The following is a 15,583-nucleotide window of genomic DNA, read 5'->3' as shown; positions in this document are numbered from 1 at the left end:
TTTTTTTTTTTTATTTACTGCTGAAAATAATAAAGCTATTTTCACAAAGCAATCTGTTTGGCCCCGGCGTGGTTTGCGCAGGCGGGAGGGGAAGGAAGTCTCCGAAGGTCTTCAGTCTCGGTGAGTTAGGCTTCATTTTCATTTTACTGGTCGCATGTTTGCGGTTTGGTAGCCGCACATTCAACTAGTTGCTCATTTTTGTATTGTATTGTTGTGTTGAGTGCAACTGCATGCTGCTTGAGAGCGTTTTCATTTTGCATTTGTGTTTTGACTGTCGCGTTTAATAAACTGAAGCTCTCCTTGCCCACGTTGAGGGTATAACAGTAGTTTAATTGCTCTAAGAAAAAATGTTCACTTGTAAGTGAAACGTTGCTGTCAGCACAAAGTAAAATAAGTCAAAAACTTGAATTAGGACACCTGAGAGTTGAGGTAATTAAAAATGAATAAAATTTGGATGTTGTGCTATTTTTTTTTCTGATTAATTTAAAATATTATGGGACTACAATAAATACACTTAAGTGTTACATTATTGCATTTTATTAATCAACTGTTTACATGCACAAAAAAATAACTTACAAAGTTACACTTTCATTTAATTTTATATTAAATGAATTGGCCATTTTTTTAATGTGAAATACTTAAATATTTAAAAATAGTTAATAATTGAGTTTTTATATTTAAATTATATACAAGGAAGTAGTAAAAAAAACAGTCATATGAAAAACTTGAATCGCTCAATTTGTATTTTTTGATTTTCATGATTTTATCATTGTCGTCAGTGGTTAATTCTAAGCTTTTTTTTTTTTTTTTTTTTTAATTATTTGAGTGAATGATTGGATTCCACTTGTGTCCTTTCCGTTGTGCACGTTTGGCACTTCATCACTGGGCTGTGCACTTCTTTGTAATCGGGCTGTTTATGGCCTCCACGTGCCGTTTATGTGCTGAACACGAGACGCGAGGTGGAACGTTAACTCTTGATTGGCCGCAAACAATAACAACAACCCCACCCCACCCCTTTCCCTTTTCCCCCCTCCCAGTCGTGGGTCCCATTGAGCAGCTCGTTGGGATACGCCCTCCCTTTTCCTCCTCCTCCTCCTCTTGCTCTTCTTCTCGCCGCTCATCCTCTCTTCCCCTCTTCATCCCTCCAGGACGCGATGCTAAGATGGCGCGACCACCGCGCACATTGCTGCCTCCGCTGCTGGTCCGGCTGGCGCTGCGCCTGCGACTTTGCGCCTACTGGTCGCTCGTCGGCGCCTTCTGCGCGCTGTGCGGCGCCGCGGCGCTGCTGCGGCTCTGCTGGAGCGCCATCGCGCGGCCGTCGGCCACGTTCCGCTGGACGCCGCGCGAGGCGCCGCCGGCGTGTCTGCACGACACATCCTTGGGTACGCACTGCTACGTGCGCATCAAGGTGAGTGCGTGGGGCACGGGCAGTGGGGGGGGCTGGCGGCGGGTGGGTAGGGTTTTTTTTTTTTTTTTTTTTTTTTGCGGGGGCACCTTGCGTCGTGACCGTGGAGGCAAGCGGGCCCGGTGTTGTTTTTGTCTGAGACGGACGCGTGCACGAAGGGTTGTCGTCGATGTTGCGTCATCATTTTATTATGCATCAATGACGCACGCTCAGCGGACATTTCATTAGGCACACTGGTAATGGGATCCCAATATGAAAATCATGTTTATTCATCGCAGGTTTCAAGTAAGTGTTTTAAGCTAATGAAACATGGGATGGAATTTAAAACGTGTTGTTTGGGTTTCAAACAATGATTCAGGGTTTTTGGGTTGGTTTTTTTTTTTTTTTTTCACGTTTTAAGCAAATATTTGGGGTGCAGTACACAGTCGGAGTAATAAAGTAAGCAAGACTTGTCCTTTGTTTCGAAAACAAACCCGAATTTGAAATTTCAACCCTTTTGTTTGGAACCCCGACATTTGGTTCAAACCCGACTGACTTGAAATCCCAACAAATGCTTGATGTCTTCCTTTTAGGTTCAAACATTAATTTTAAAACCGTAACAGAGTGGAGGAGTTCAAGTATCTTGGGGTCTTGTTCACAAATGAGGGAAGAAATGGAGCAGGAGAGCAACAGACGGATCGGTGCAGCGTCTGCAGTGATGCGGACTTTGTATCGGTCTGTTGTGGGAAAGAAGGAGCTAAGTCGAAAGGCAAAACTCTCAATTTACCAGTCGATCAACGTTCCTCCCCTCACTTATGGGCACGAGCGGTCAAGTCGTGACCGAAAGAACAAGATCCCGGATCCAAGCAGGCGAAAGCAGTTTCCGGGCTCTCCCTTAGGGTTGAGAAGCTTGGTCATCCGGAAGGAGCTCAGTGTCGAGCCGCTTCTCCTCCGCATTGAGAGGAGCCAGATGAGGTGGCTGGGGCATCTGATCCGGATGCCTCCCTGGTGAGGTGTTCCGGGCACGTCCCACCGTAAAGAGACCTCGAGGACGACCCGGCTATGTCTCTCGACCGGCCTGGGAAGGCCTCGGGAGCCCTCCGGAAGAGGAAGTGGCTGGGGAAAGAGAAGCTGAAGCTACTTACCCCGCGACCCGACCCTTAGAAAATGGATGGATGGGTAACAGAGGCTTGAAACCAGACTTTAACATTTTAACACTTGCTTGACACACTAAACGAGTCTTGTAGCAGATTGAAACCCAAACATTGTCTTGAAAGGCAAATTTGAAAACCTGCACATGGCTTCAACACTTGATGTGAAGCCCTAATAACTGTCGAAAACCCAAACACGGGCTCCAATCCCGAATTTGAAATCCCCAACAGTGCCCCAATTTTCAGCGAAACCTTTTTTACATGAGACCAAATTGAAAAGTCGACGACGTCACGCTGTGTGTTTATTTTGCCCACAGGACTCGGGCCTGAGGTTTCACTACGTGGCGGCGGGCGAGCGTGGGAAGCCCCTGATGCTCTTCCTGCACGGATTCCCCGAGTTCTGGTAGGTTGACCAGACTTGCACAAGGAACACCTGTAACGAGTTTGCGTCTTCTTGTTGTTCTGCAGTTTTGGGTTTATGGTAAGAAATGCCTCATAAAGTCATCTAAAGTCTCTCACTGGTCCAAAGCCTTCAAGTTGTCTTCCCACCCCGCCGCACCAGTTGGATTATGATATAAAACCCTCGTGGATTGGGGTCAAAACGGTCTCAGGTTGCATCCGCGTCCCTTCGCCGGACGACTAAGCAACGTCAAGACAGTTTGGCAGAAATGTCGTTTGTTGGGGGGGGGGGGGGCTGAAAATTGCCCTAAATACCGCTGTAGCAATGCATCGCATCAAACTTTCAGATTTTTTTTTTTTTTTTATGGTACTGAAAAAAGTTAATCAAATGACATTTTGTAATGCGTCTTGAGTATCTTTTTTAAAGTTGCTCCATAAAATGTATTTTCATAACATATTTTTGATTTATTTCTAAATGAGCAAATTTGCTTTATTATCAGTCACAGTTGACTATTCTATTGTCATATACGTTATGTATCCAAGCCAAAAATTACACGGTAAATTCTGTTTTTGTTGTCAGTTATTGAAAATGTTTTTTTGTGTGTGTGTGTGTGTGTGGCGGCACAGTGGGTTCAGCTGGTAAAGCGTTGGCCTCACATTTCTGAGGATCCGGGTTCGATCCCGGCCCCACCTGTGTGGAGTTTTCATGTTCCCCCCCGTGGCTGTGTGGGATTTCTCCGGGCACTCCGGTTTCCTCCCACATCCCTAAAACACGCAACATTAATTGGACACCCCAAATTGCCCCTAGGTGTGATTGTGAGTGCGGCTGTTTGTCTCGATGTGTCCTGCGATTGGCTGGCAACCAGTTCAGGGTGTACCCCGCCCATCTCCTGCCCGTTGACAGCTGGGGTAAGCTCCAGCGCTCCCCGCGACCCTCGTGAGGATAAGCGGCAAAGAAAAGGGATGGATGTTTGGTGTGTGCAGTATGGCGTACAATTTTACGGGACAGCAGGGTCGGGGTTTACAGGGAGTTTGAACTCATCGTAAGAACTGGTTCCAGAGAATTGTCCATGTCTCCACCACAAGTTCTGCAGAACTGTCTTTAATCCCAGCACAGGCTGCTGCCTCAACTCGTCCCCCGTTGGCGTTGGAAGGCTCACGTCACGCGTCCTTTGTGTGTCGCAGGTTCTCCTGGCGCTACCAGCTGCGCGAATTCAAGAGCGAGTTCCGCGTGGTGGCGGTGGACATGCGAGGCTACGGCGAGTCGGACCTGCCGCTGGCCGTGGACTGCTACAGGCCCGAACTGCTGCTCGCCGACGTCAAGGACATCGTGGAGCATCTCGGTGAGTTAGCGGCCGCGCGTGCTAACCGCGCTACCGGTGCGAGGAGGCGGTAGCCATGGCGACCAGTCTGACCGTAGTGCTTTTGAGTCTTGAAACGAGTGACAGATGCCTGAAAGACATGGTCGTCGTGGTTACAAGACGTTTCAAAAAAGGTAGGTTAGGTCATGTGACTGCGAAAGCGGTGTTCTGATTGGTCGGTTAACAGTAAAGATGACGGGCTTGCCTTCCCCTGGCTTTTTTTCTTGTCGATTTTTGGGCCTGCCATCTTCATTTCCTTCATTTTTGTGCTTCTGTTTTTTTTTTTTTTCCTCTCTGTTTTCAGTCTCTTCCTCTTCTTTCCCCGCTGACGTTTCTTGCGCGTGTCTTCTTTTTTTTTTCCCCGTTTGAGGGTACAACCGTTGCTTCCTGGTGGGTCACGACTGGGGCGGCACCATCGCGTGGTTGTTCGCCATCAACTATCCGGAGATGGTCGCCAAGCTCATCGTCCTCAACTGTCCTCACCCGTCTGTCCACGCAGGTAGCTGTGCGCGCACCTGATCTCATTAAGCACGCAGCAGCGTGCGCCGTGGCTGGAGGTTTCATTTCGCTTTCATTTCCGAACGTTAATTAGCGTGAACGAGGGCCGCGTTTTGCGCCCATCTGCTCACACGGCAACAACCGGGACGGAGAAGAGCTCATTACGACACGCACCAGTGCAGTCACGCCCTAACCCGCTCATCGTTTTTTTTTTTTTTTTTTTTTTTCTTCCTCTTGTTCTTCTTCTGCTCCTTCATCTGTCCTCCTTCTCCCCATCTTGCTATTATTCCTCCTCGTCTACTCTTCTACCTTCCCTCCCTCCCTTCTTTCTCCCGTTCCTCTCAATCTCCTCCTTATCCTCTCTGTTCTTCTGCTTATCATCCGTACTCCTCCCTCCCTCCCCCAATTTTTTTGCTTCCCCTTTCTCATCCTCCTTTTTCCACTTGTCTCCTGCTTTCCATCCTCATCCTTACCCAACTCGTTCTTCTCCTCCATCTCTTCTCTCCCTCCACATTGTCCTTTCCCCTACTCTTCCTCCTTCTTTTGCACCTCTCCTTTCCCTCCGTGCTCCTTTTGCTGCCCTCTCTCTCTCTCTCTCTCTCTCTCTCTCTCTCTCTCTCTCTCAATCTTCACCTTCTTGTTCAGACTACGCCTTGCGCCATCCCAGCCAGATGTTGAAGTGCAGCCACTTCTTCTTCTTCCAGCTGCCTCGCCTGCCCGAGCTCATGCTCTCAATCGACGACTTCAAGGTGACCTCTCCTTCCCGTGACCTTGACTCTCCTCAAGGACAACCCTGTGCGTTTACTTGTGTGTGTGTGTTTCTCACCATCTCTGTTCTATTTTGAGAGTGCATCAGAGCGAAGGCTAAAAATAGAAGCATAGAGGGAGTCGGGGGGGGGTATCATTTTTTTTCCTTTTTGTTTGTTTTTTTTTTTTGTTTGTTTTTCTCAGACCTTTTATGAAAACTGGATTTGACCAGGGAAGTGGTCATTTCTGTTTGCTTCATTCGTTTACAAAAAAGGCTACATTACAAATATATTCTGTTATGATCAATAGAAGGGATGTAGTCAATGAACAAAAAATTTCCACAAAGCTTTTGTGTCCCTTGAAAATGGATGCAATATTTGGACGCAGAGCTGCAATGCAGTATTTGGAAAAATGTTATTTATAATTGAGCACAAAAAAAGAATTTTGCACACAAAATAGGTGTCATCACAAATGTGACATATTTGACCAAGCTATTGCCTTTAAACAAAAACTACTGCTCAAAAATCGTCAGTCCCGCTCCAAGATCTTCCCGTGACTTTATTCTTAGCCGCAACTGTCACGAATATGAGATGTGGGGTCGGAGGACTAAAATGCAGGACTCCGAGGCAGTGGCATGGTTTTCGAGGGAACTTTAATCCAGGCAGAGGTCATACACGGGTAAGCTGTCCAACAAAGCCAAAGGCACAAAAACATGATAATGAGGTCCGTTGTAGTAACAATCCATCCATCCATCCATCCATCCATTTTCTTAGCCACTTATCCTCACAAGGGTCGCTGGAGTGCGGGAGCCTATCCCAGCTGTCAACAGGCAGGAGCAGGGGTACACCCTGAACTGGCCACCAGGCAATCGCAGGGCACATGGAGACAAACAGCTGCACTCCCAATCACACCTAGGGGCAATTTGGGGTGTCCAATTAATGTTGCGTGTTTTTGGGATGTGGGAGGAAACTGGAGTGCCCGGTGAAAAGCCACGCAGGCCCGGGGAGAACATGCAAACTCCACTCAGGGAGGGCTGGGATTGAACCCGGGTTCTCAGAACTGTGAGGCCAGCTGAACCACCGTTCCACAGCAACGAATTATATTATTGCAATTTTTGTGTGCGAAATTATAACCATCGCCTCACAAACACTATCATTTGTCACAAAATTACGACCAGGAGCGCTCTCATTTCATTTCACTTGCATGATAAAAATGTGATATTTGTAATGCAAGTCTTTCAAGAAGATCCCAATAACACTTTATTACAGGTGATGAAATTGCAATGTCGCGTTACATAAGGCGTCCATATGGAGGTGTGGTGTGTGTGTGTGTGTGTGTGTGTGTGTGTTGTGTGTGTGTGTGTGTGTGTGTTGAAGTCAGCGTGGGCCACGTAAAGTGTGGTCAAACTGATTTTGCGGCCAAATTCTCTTCTCTCTGACTCACGCGGTTGTTCCCTCCCCCCACCCCGCCAAGGCCCTGAAGGCCTTGTTCACCAGCCGCAGCACCGGAATGGCCCGGAATGGAAGATGGCTGACGGCGGAGGAGCTGGAAGCGTACCTGTACGCGCTGTCGCAGCCTGGAGCTTTGACGGCTGCGCTCAACTACTTCAGAAATGTTTTCAGGTGAGGTGGGGGGGGGGTGGCAAAAACAACAAACACTCAGCCCAATATGGTTACGGTAAAAATGAAAATAGAATGTGGGGGGAAAAAAGTGAATCAGACTAATGATCAGAGTAAATGCTGACAATTGCTTTTGGTTGATATGGTCAAAACTGGCACGATTAATACGGTTAAAACGGTTATAGTAAATATAATAAACAATATGGTCAACAGTTCGTAGTTGGTGTTAATACAGTAACAAGTTAAGGTCAATAAAGCTCGTTATTCCGGTCAATGCAGGTAATAAAGCTACAATTAATATGATCAGTTAAAAGAAGTTATTTTTCTTAATAATGTTGGTATGGTTATACTACGGTTAAAACAATAATTAAGGGTAATACAGTGACTGTTAATATGGTGAAGACATGCTTAGTTAATACGCCAACATTTAATCCCAAGAAATGTTTAGTTTATATGGTTACAGTTAATTGTTTAAAATGATAAAGTTCAATGCAGTTAAGTCACACTCAATACAGTTAGTTAATATTAATACAGGTAATGTTTACAACTCAGCCAATATGTTTAATACTAACACTGTTATTATGGTTACTGTTAATATGGATGTTATGTTGAGACTATTCATACAGTCCAGTTAATATATGTAGGGTAATACAGTAGATGTAGTTGCTATGGTTACAGTTACTGTTGGATGATAACAGTTAACACTGTTATGCTTATGATTTAAAAAGGACAATAGTTATTTGTTCGATACAAAAAATATAACTAGCACATTTTCCAGATAGTGTATACAAGAAATGGATACATTGACTATTAATATTGTTTTTGTCGTGATTCGAGAACAGAGTTACACTTAAAAAGAACATTTGTGGGTTTTACTTCCTGGTGTGTCCTCGCCTGGAAGGGTCAGGCGTCGCTCGGCGCGCTTCGACGCGGCGCCTTGAATGCCACGTCACCACTGTTGCCGCGGCAACACGTCACCAGGAGGTGCGGCCACGACAAAATCCGATTTTTTTTTTTTTTTTTTTTTTTTTTTTTTGCTCCGCTTTTATACTTGAAAAGAGTCGGCCACACAGGTGAGAGTCTCCGTCTTGGATTCTCGGCGCCGGCCTTCACGTGTGTCCACACATGCCCTGAAATTGTCTGAGGACCACCAGTCCGTTATTTGTGTACGTGCCGTGAGTTCGTGCGGCGCTCTCTAGCGTAAGCTCGGAAACAATTTACGTCATAGATGAGAAGCAGGAGCAGGAGCAGCAAATCGCGGGAAAGGAGCGTGTGAATGAACAGACTGATTGCGCACAAATGAACGAAGGGATGGAATATGAGCCATCTGCTGCTCAATCAGACCAGAAGAGCAGAAAAAGGTCACGCCACAAGGTTGTGTACAGGCCCAGTTTTCCCCGTTTCCTGCCGTTTCACGTCATTTCTCCCAAATATTTCTCGCGATATTATGTTCGTCAATGAATGTCATTGCAGCTCTCTGCCGTTGAGCCGCAACCAGGTGCGGTCGCCGGTGCTGCTGCTGTGGGGCGAGCGCGACGCCTTCGCCGAGCAGGAGATGGCGGAGGCGTGCCGGGTGCACATCCGCAACCACTTCCGCCTCAATGTCATCTCGGGGGCCAGCCACTGGCTGCAGCAGGACCAGCCCGACATCGTCAACACGCTCATGTGGACCTTCCTCAAGGAGGGCGACGGGCGCAAGGGTCACAGGAACTGACGGACGCTGGCAGAGCGATGACCCCGGTCGTCCGTTTCGAAGCGCACACTGAGCAAAGGACGCACGGTGAAGACTTTCATTGTTTACGGTGCATCTGGAATGCATAGTTGTATTACAGCCTTATTCCACAATGGAATCAATCCTTTTTTTTTTTTTTCTCAAAATTCGACACACGACACTCTGTATGATATTGAGTGTTATATATTTTTTTTTCCCCCCATATCAGATTTTTAAACCGGCCCATGCCTAATCACAACACGCACCAACCAACATGGTGACACTGTCGTAACACATCCCGTAGAATGCGCGATAAGCGAGTGGAAATATATCAACAACAAAAAAAAGGAGTCCGGTAGCACAGTCCCTTGTGAAATATGTCAGGTTATCCTCAAATACAATACAATAAAAGCACAAATGAGCTAGAAACAATGACGCAGAAATGGTTGATTATTTGGAGCGTGGCGAAGATGTCTTGATGTGCAACGCAAGACGAAAGAAACGCGCGCACGCTCCCACGAGCTAACGACAACAACTATAATTAACATCACGGTGACTTTGTATTTTTCATTTTTTCTGTGCTTTTAGTCAAAATATTTCATCATGTAAACCGGTCCGTGATGCAATAATTGTTGGGAATTTTTGTACTGCGCTCAAAAAATATCAGCGACATCGTTGATCAATCGAATTCAAATTGACTTATCACGTTTACAGTCTGCTACAAAAAAAGAAAATCGTTGGTTGTTCATCTCTTAATGTACAGTAAATCCAGAAAGTATGCACAGCACTTCACTTTTGCCACATTTAAATCATCCATCCATTTTCATAGCCGCTTATCCCCATAAGGGTCGCAGGAGTGCTGGAGCCTTTCCCGGCTGTCATCGGGCAGGAGGCGGGGTTAACCCTGAATTGGTCGCCAGCCAATCGCAGGGCACGTTGAGATAGACAGCCGCACTCACAATCACGCCGACTGGTCAATTGAGAGTGTCCAATTAATAGTGCGTGTTTTGGGGATGTGGGAGGAAACCCAAGCAGGCACAGGGAGGACATGCAAACTCCACGCAGGTGTCATGGACCAGCGGAACGGGGGCGGACCCAAATGCAGGACTCCGAGGCAAGGGCACGATCTTGGGAATGATTTTATTTCAGGAAGAGGTTGTACACGCCTGGTGCCGCCTTTTTAAAGTAAATGTTTAAAAATAAACACTAAAAATGTGGAGAGGGAAAAAGTTAAAAATAAAAATTTAATTTTGGGGGGAATAATGCCAGTGAAATGGAAAATGTGAAGCGCTGCTGTCCATAAACATTGTGAGGGTAGTCACAATACTTCACTTTTGGAGATGTTTAGAATTGTGATAATAAAAAAGAATTATAGAATCTATTTTGTAATGATGTAAATGATTGACACCTAACAAAATAAAGGGCAGTGAATACTTTTTGGACGCACTGTAAGTTCATCATATCTCCCCCCCCCCCCACACACACACACACACACACTTTTTACGTGATATATTTGGGGCGGACCCTCTGCTTCGTACCACCGCACGCATTCCGAATTTCGCAGAGCTGCCATTTTGATTTTTATAGATAAATCCACTTCCTGTCGCTTCTTGCGGGTTTCTTCCAAAGATAGTCTTTTTTTTAAAAATAGCCTTTTGTTCAAAATAAAACACCAGGAATAGAACGAGCCGAGCTGATATCAGTCGAGTGACACAAGAATAAACACGCGCACACAATGACACTTGACATCGCTCCACAACGGTGTGCGCACGCTCACTTTGTTCTTAAGTAGTCTTTTTTTTCCGCTTGACATCAATTCCGATATATTTGTACAGTGGTACCGCTACAGTACTTGTGAAATTAATACTTTGTAATATTCCAACAGATACCGTCCTCCATCTGCCGTTGCGTAATCATCCAGACATTGTCATGTTGGCCACTCCACAATGTCGTGCTCGTGTACATCCCGGTAAGCTGCGTGCCTTGATTATTCTACGCCGTTGAGATTTTCCTTAGATTTCAATGAAATCGTCACACGTTGCGGTAGACTTTGACACGCAGTCAGCCCACGTTGTTGTGTGGATTTCGGCTATTTCACTTCTCCGGACTGGTCTAATCTTTGCATTTTTTTTCTGAGCTGTGGGTCTTCCACAATGTTGTATGGGCCCACGTTATTTTCTTATTTTGTATATTTGCCGTTGTGTTCTTACGGTATCTGGGGTTTCCTTTGATATGTTGTCATTTATCAGTCAGCACGAAGGTCGTCGTAGTGTTTCGTCGTCTCAGCCGAGAGCCAATTAAGAGCTTAATCATATTTGCGCACTCCAGATGTACACAAAGCTCATTTCGGCTTAGCCGCGCTCAAGCTAGCATTGGACCTCGGTGCTGACTGACTGGAGCTAGTGACAGCCAATAAATCCATAAAAGGTATGCACCTTTACTGAATCACAACAGCAACCATTAATAAAGCATAACCTCTGCCAGGACCCCCCAAAAATGTAATTTGGGAGTCGGTAATTTTGGCATGCCTTTCCAGTAGGGGTTAATAATTCTCACTGAAGTTGGTGCGAAAACACAAATGGATGCCTTTAGAGCCATTAATTTGAAAATTCTATTCATGGGTGTGAAAGCAATGTCCTTTAATAATCTCAATGGTCAAACGTGGTCGTACAGTACCATAATTTCTCGAGTATAATGCCCACCCCCAAAGTTGACCTAAAAAAAAAATCTGGAAAATCCTTCCACCAATGTACAATGCGCACCACCAATTTATAGGTCCACCGTGCTAACAGCGCAGCCTCTTGCTCCCGTTCGGCTACAATCTGTAGCAGCTCTTCATAGCGTCATGTCGCTATCAAAACGAGAGCTTAAACTACGTAGAAATGAGCGTAATGGGTGCGAGCATTTCAATTGTCTGCGCTATCCCGTATTTTTTTCATTTTTTATTTAAATGTTTTTTTTTTTTTTAAAACAATCATACTACATGGTTTCAGATCATGTTGTTTTTATAACGACGTAAGCCGTTGAGCTATCGTCGTGTCGGACTGTCGCGCTACTTCCGGGTTGGCGGCGTCATCGGCTGGAGTGATGACACATTTCTTTTAAAAGCCGTTGCAGTCGACATTTTTTGTCTTATTTTTAAGTTAAAACAAACTTATGGGTCATCGTTTCTGATGTTTGGTGCGTTAGCGGAAAAATATGCTACGCTAACGACGGTAAAATGCAACCCTCCCCCCGAGGAGGTCGGAGTTCATGTTGGTGGCCGCACATTACCGTAATCTATATAAATGTGTAACATAAGACATCAAATATGATATCGAAATGTGTATGTTTACCTGTTTGTTTTACCACTATATTTACCTGTACACAACTATACAATGTGATTGTATTTTTTATTTTTCATCCATATATATAATGCGCTCTATGAACTTTTGGGAAAAACTTGCGCATTATTTGAGAAATTATGGTGGTACTTTTTAAAGGGTTTTTGTTGAAAAGTGTCCAATCTCCAGCATATTTTTTTTCCTCCATTTTTTTTTTTTTTTTTTTTTTTTTTTTGTCTCCGTTGCCATATTTATTTATTTTTTGTCTACATGGCACATTTTTTTCCTATCCTTTTTGAGGCACTTGCCTTTTTTTTTTTTTTTTTCAACTAAATGACCATTTAGTGGTTTTATTATGATACTGTTTTGTTTTGTTTTGTTTTTTTTAAATAATGGCTAGACAACATCTTTTTCATATCTATGCAGGTGCTCGCAATGGAACGGGACTCATTCCTTCATAACTGCACACGCAGACTTTTTGTCCTCTTGCGAGTCACGCGACGACTCGCGTGCGAAACGTTCAATCAAGGTTCGACGTCTCCCCTTGTCTGCTCGGTTGACTTTCCAGGACGATTCCGCGCGCGTGTCATCTTTACCCCTGACAGAGAAGACCTCAGTCGGAACAGCAAGAGTCCGGGATCCCGCAGAGGCTCCGCGGAACGGACCCAGCAGGGGTTCCGAAGCGGCACCGGAGTAGTCCGACGGAGTCCGTGTTTGCCCCTCAGGGTCCACAGACGGAGTGCCGGTCCTCAGCTTTAACGCGGGTCGACGTCCAGTCAGGGAACTCCTGAAGTGGCCTCGGGCGGCGGTCACGAAGGCCACTTCGGGAGTTCACTTCATGCGATATCAGCGGCGCTATGCGATATGTGACGTACTGTATGCGGCGATATATGACGGTATGCAACAGGACGTGAGGATACGTGGCGATGCGCGACCATGTTTGATGCTACGCGCCCAAATGTGATGCTATGCGTTATGTGACACTGCGAGGGTATGTGACAATATGTAAGTTTGTGATGTTATGTGGCAATTTGTGATTTGCAACAAAATGTAACAATATATGATGTCATGTGAACCTATGTAAGGATAGGCGATGCTTTGCGGCAATATGTTGCCAAAGCAACATGACGGAGTAAAACTACAGGACAACGTGAGGATATATGAAACTATACTAAGAATGACAATATGCAACAATCTATGTTTTATTCTGTTTTTCAAGTGGCGAAGAGTGTTCAGTATTTAGTAGCTGATGGATTGCGCAATGTTCCCGTCTGCTTCGCCGTAATTGGGCTAAATATCGTTAGCTGGTTATCATACAACTCGTTATCGCCTGTTTGTCTTTTCCACAGGAAGGAAACATGAAGATCGAAGACCACCTTGATTCAATTCATTAAAGAAAAGCTCATCATCATCATCATCATCCCTCCAAAGCAGCACCGAGGCCAGCCAGACCCCTTTTTACCTCGGCGGTCCACAATGTTGTGCGTGTCCATATTTATGTTTGGAAAAATATATATGTTCCACGCATTCCTCCTCATTTCTTGACGTTGCATGTCATCTGCCTCAAGTAGTCCCTTTGAATTTTCTTGCGTACGTTTATATTTTTGTTCTGGAAAGCAAAGCAAAACGTCGTTTGTTGACATTTTCACGTAATTTGTCGATGGTTACGTTCTGTGGACCTGTGTCCTGTTTTTCCAAATTTCTGTCACCGCTCCCCAAGTAGGCTGACGTGGTCGCTTCACGACGTTGTGTACATCCAGATTGTTAGTCCCGCTTAGTTTCCATATATCGCCATTTCATTTCAGCCCTTTTCCCCCACTTGACTGACTCCACAATGTTCAATTTCTACTCCTTTACTGACTCAGTAGAGCGACGCGGTTGCGCCACAATGTTGGTGTCTGCAGACATGGACACACAACATTGTGGAGCAGCCTCACATAAGAGTCCACCAGGAAATAAGAACCATTTTAGACATTAAATGTCAAGAAACAGCGGAAAAAAATACATCTTAGCTGAACACGCTAAAGACTGAAGAGATGATTGTGGACTTCACGAGGCAACCTTCACCACAGCTGCCCCAGACGCTGTCCAACTGTCTTGTGGCAACTGTTGAGACCTTCAAGTTCTTGGGAATCGCTGTCTCCAAGGAGCCGAGGTGGGAGACGAACATCAACGCCATCCTCAAAAAAAAAAAAAAAAAAAAAACGCCAGCACCCTAACACACACAACAAAGCCCACGTGAGCTGCAGAGTCAGTTCTACACAGCGATCATACAACCAGTTCTGTGTGCCTCCATCACAGTCTGATTTGGGGCCGCCGCAAAGAAAGACAAACTCAGACTGCAACGGACAATCAAAACAGCTGAACGGGTCATCGGCACCGCTCTACCCACTATCGAGGACTTGCACGCAACGCGAACTAGGTGCGGAGCAGGCAGGATCCTTTCGGACCCTCCACATTCCTGGCCACCGCCTCTTCCAGGTCCTCCCGTCGGGAAAGCCAAAAGTTGCACTTTTGCAGGCATTCCAACAGTTTTTTCCCTCTGGCAATGAAGTCATTAAATTATTGATCAGCGAATCTACTATTTTTCTGCCTTGTGCCATGTTAGGACACTCACTCACATCCTGCCGGTCTATTAGTTATATATATTTATGATTATTTGTCACATTGTGTACACCGCACGATCCATCACTTTCAACTGCTCCCTTTGTACAACTGACAATGTTTACGCAATTTATCTATATAGATTTTACATATTGCGCGTCTTGTAAAGAAAAGTCCCTATAGACAGAAATGTCTCTCGTTCGTTGTTGTGAACGTCGTACCAGCACAGCGCTGACTGCCGGAGAAAATATTCGTACTGCTAAGCCCACCCTTGTTTTGTGACATTTCAGGTCTAAAACGGTTCTTATTTCCTGGTGGACTCTTATGTGAGGCTGCTCAACACTCTTGTGTGTCCATGTCTGTGATTTCCGGGGCGTTTCTTGCCCTTTAATGCTTGCGTACAATCTTGCTCACTTCTTTAGGTTCTGCTTCATTTCTCTGTGGTCCGTCCACAAGGTTGTGTCCACCAATGGTTATCCATTGTTTCATTTGACAGTTAAAGTTACAGTTTCTTGTTTTTATTCCCACGACACTGCATTTTTAAGTGATCTTTTTCACTTTCAGTGTAGTACCAAGTTGTGGCACAACATGCCGGGCAGCACTGACATCCAGCGTAATAGAAGAAGAAAAAGGAGAAGAGGTAGAGAAGGTCCACAACATTTTTTCCCACAGAATGGACAAAAATGTATGCCTGTGAGTATTATTGTGTGTTGTCTTTGTACTTATCGCTGCTCCACACGTGTTGAAGTTGTTTGATTTCTATTTACTGTAATAACTACGCTAATT

At 45.2% G+C, this 15,583-nt stretch overlaps 1 protein-coding gene across 2 annotated transcripts; it reads left to right on the top strand.

Annotated features, from left to right (window-relative positions):
- Nucleotides 1–11: 11 nt before the first annotated feature.
- ephx4 (epoxide hydrolase 4) lies at nt 12–15,475 on the top strand. Of its 2 annotated transcripts, XM_061826229.1 has the most exons (10): nt 12–120; nt 1,149–1,408; nt 2,853–2,938; nt 4,120–4,277; nt 4,666–4,794; nt 7,014–7,162; nt 8,633–8,939; nt 10,756–10,839; nt 13,543–13,674; nt 15,362–15,475. In XM_061826229.1, exons 2-9 carry the CDS (start codon nt 1,163–1,165, stop codon nt 13,572–13,574), a joined length of 1,191 nt encoding a protein of 396 aa, XP_061682213.1. In that variant the 5' UTR covers nt 12–120; nt 1,149–1,162; the 3' UTR covers nt 13,575–13,674; nt 15,362–15,475. The 2 variants fall into 2 exon arrangements, with proteins under 2 accessions (XP_061682213.1, XP_061682214.1); XM_061826230.1 differs by lacking the exons at nt 13,543–13,674; nt 15,362–15,475 and adding an exon at nt 5,439–5,542 and having other exon boundaries at nt 10,756–10,829.
- The last annotated feature ends 108 nt before the right edge of the window (nt 15,476–15,583 follow it).

This window comes from Syngnathoides biaculeatus, chromosome 7, assembly GCF_019802595.1.
Source record: "Syngnathoides biaculeatus isolate LvHL_M chromosome 7, ASM1980259v1, whole genome shotgun sequence".
NCBI classification, from domain to species: Eukaryota; Metazoa; Chordata; class Actinopteri; order Syngnathiformes; family Syngnathidae; genus Syngnathoides; species Syngnathoides biaculeatus.
The sequence above is the reverse complement of the archived record's forward strand: the minus strand, read 5'-3'. Positions and strand labels throughout refer to the sequence as shown.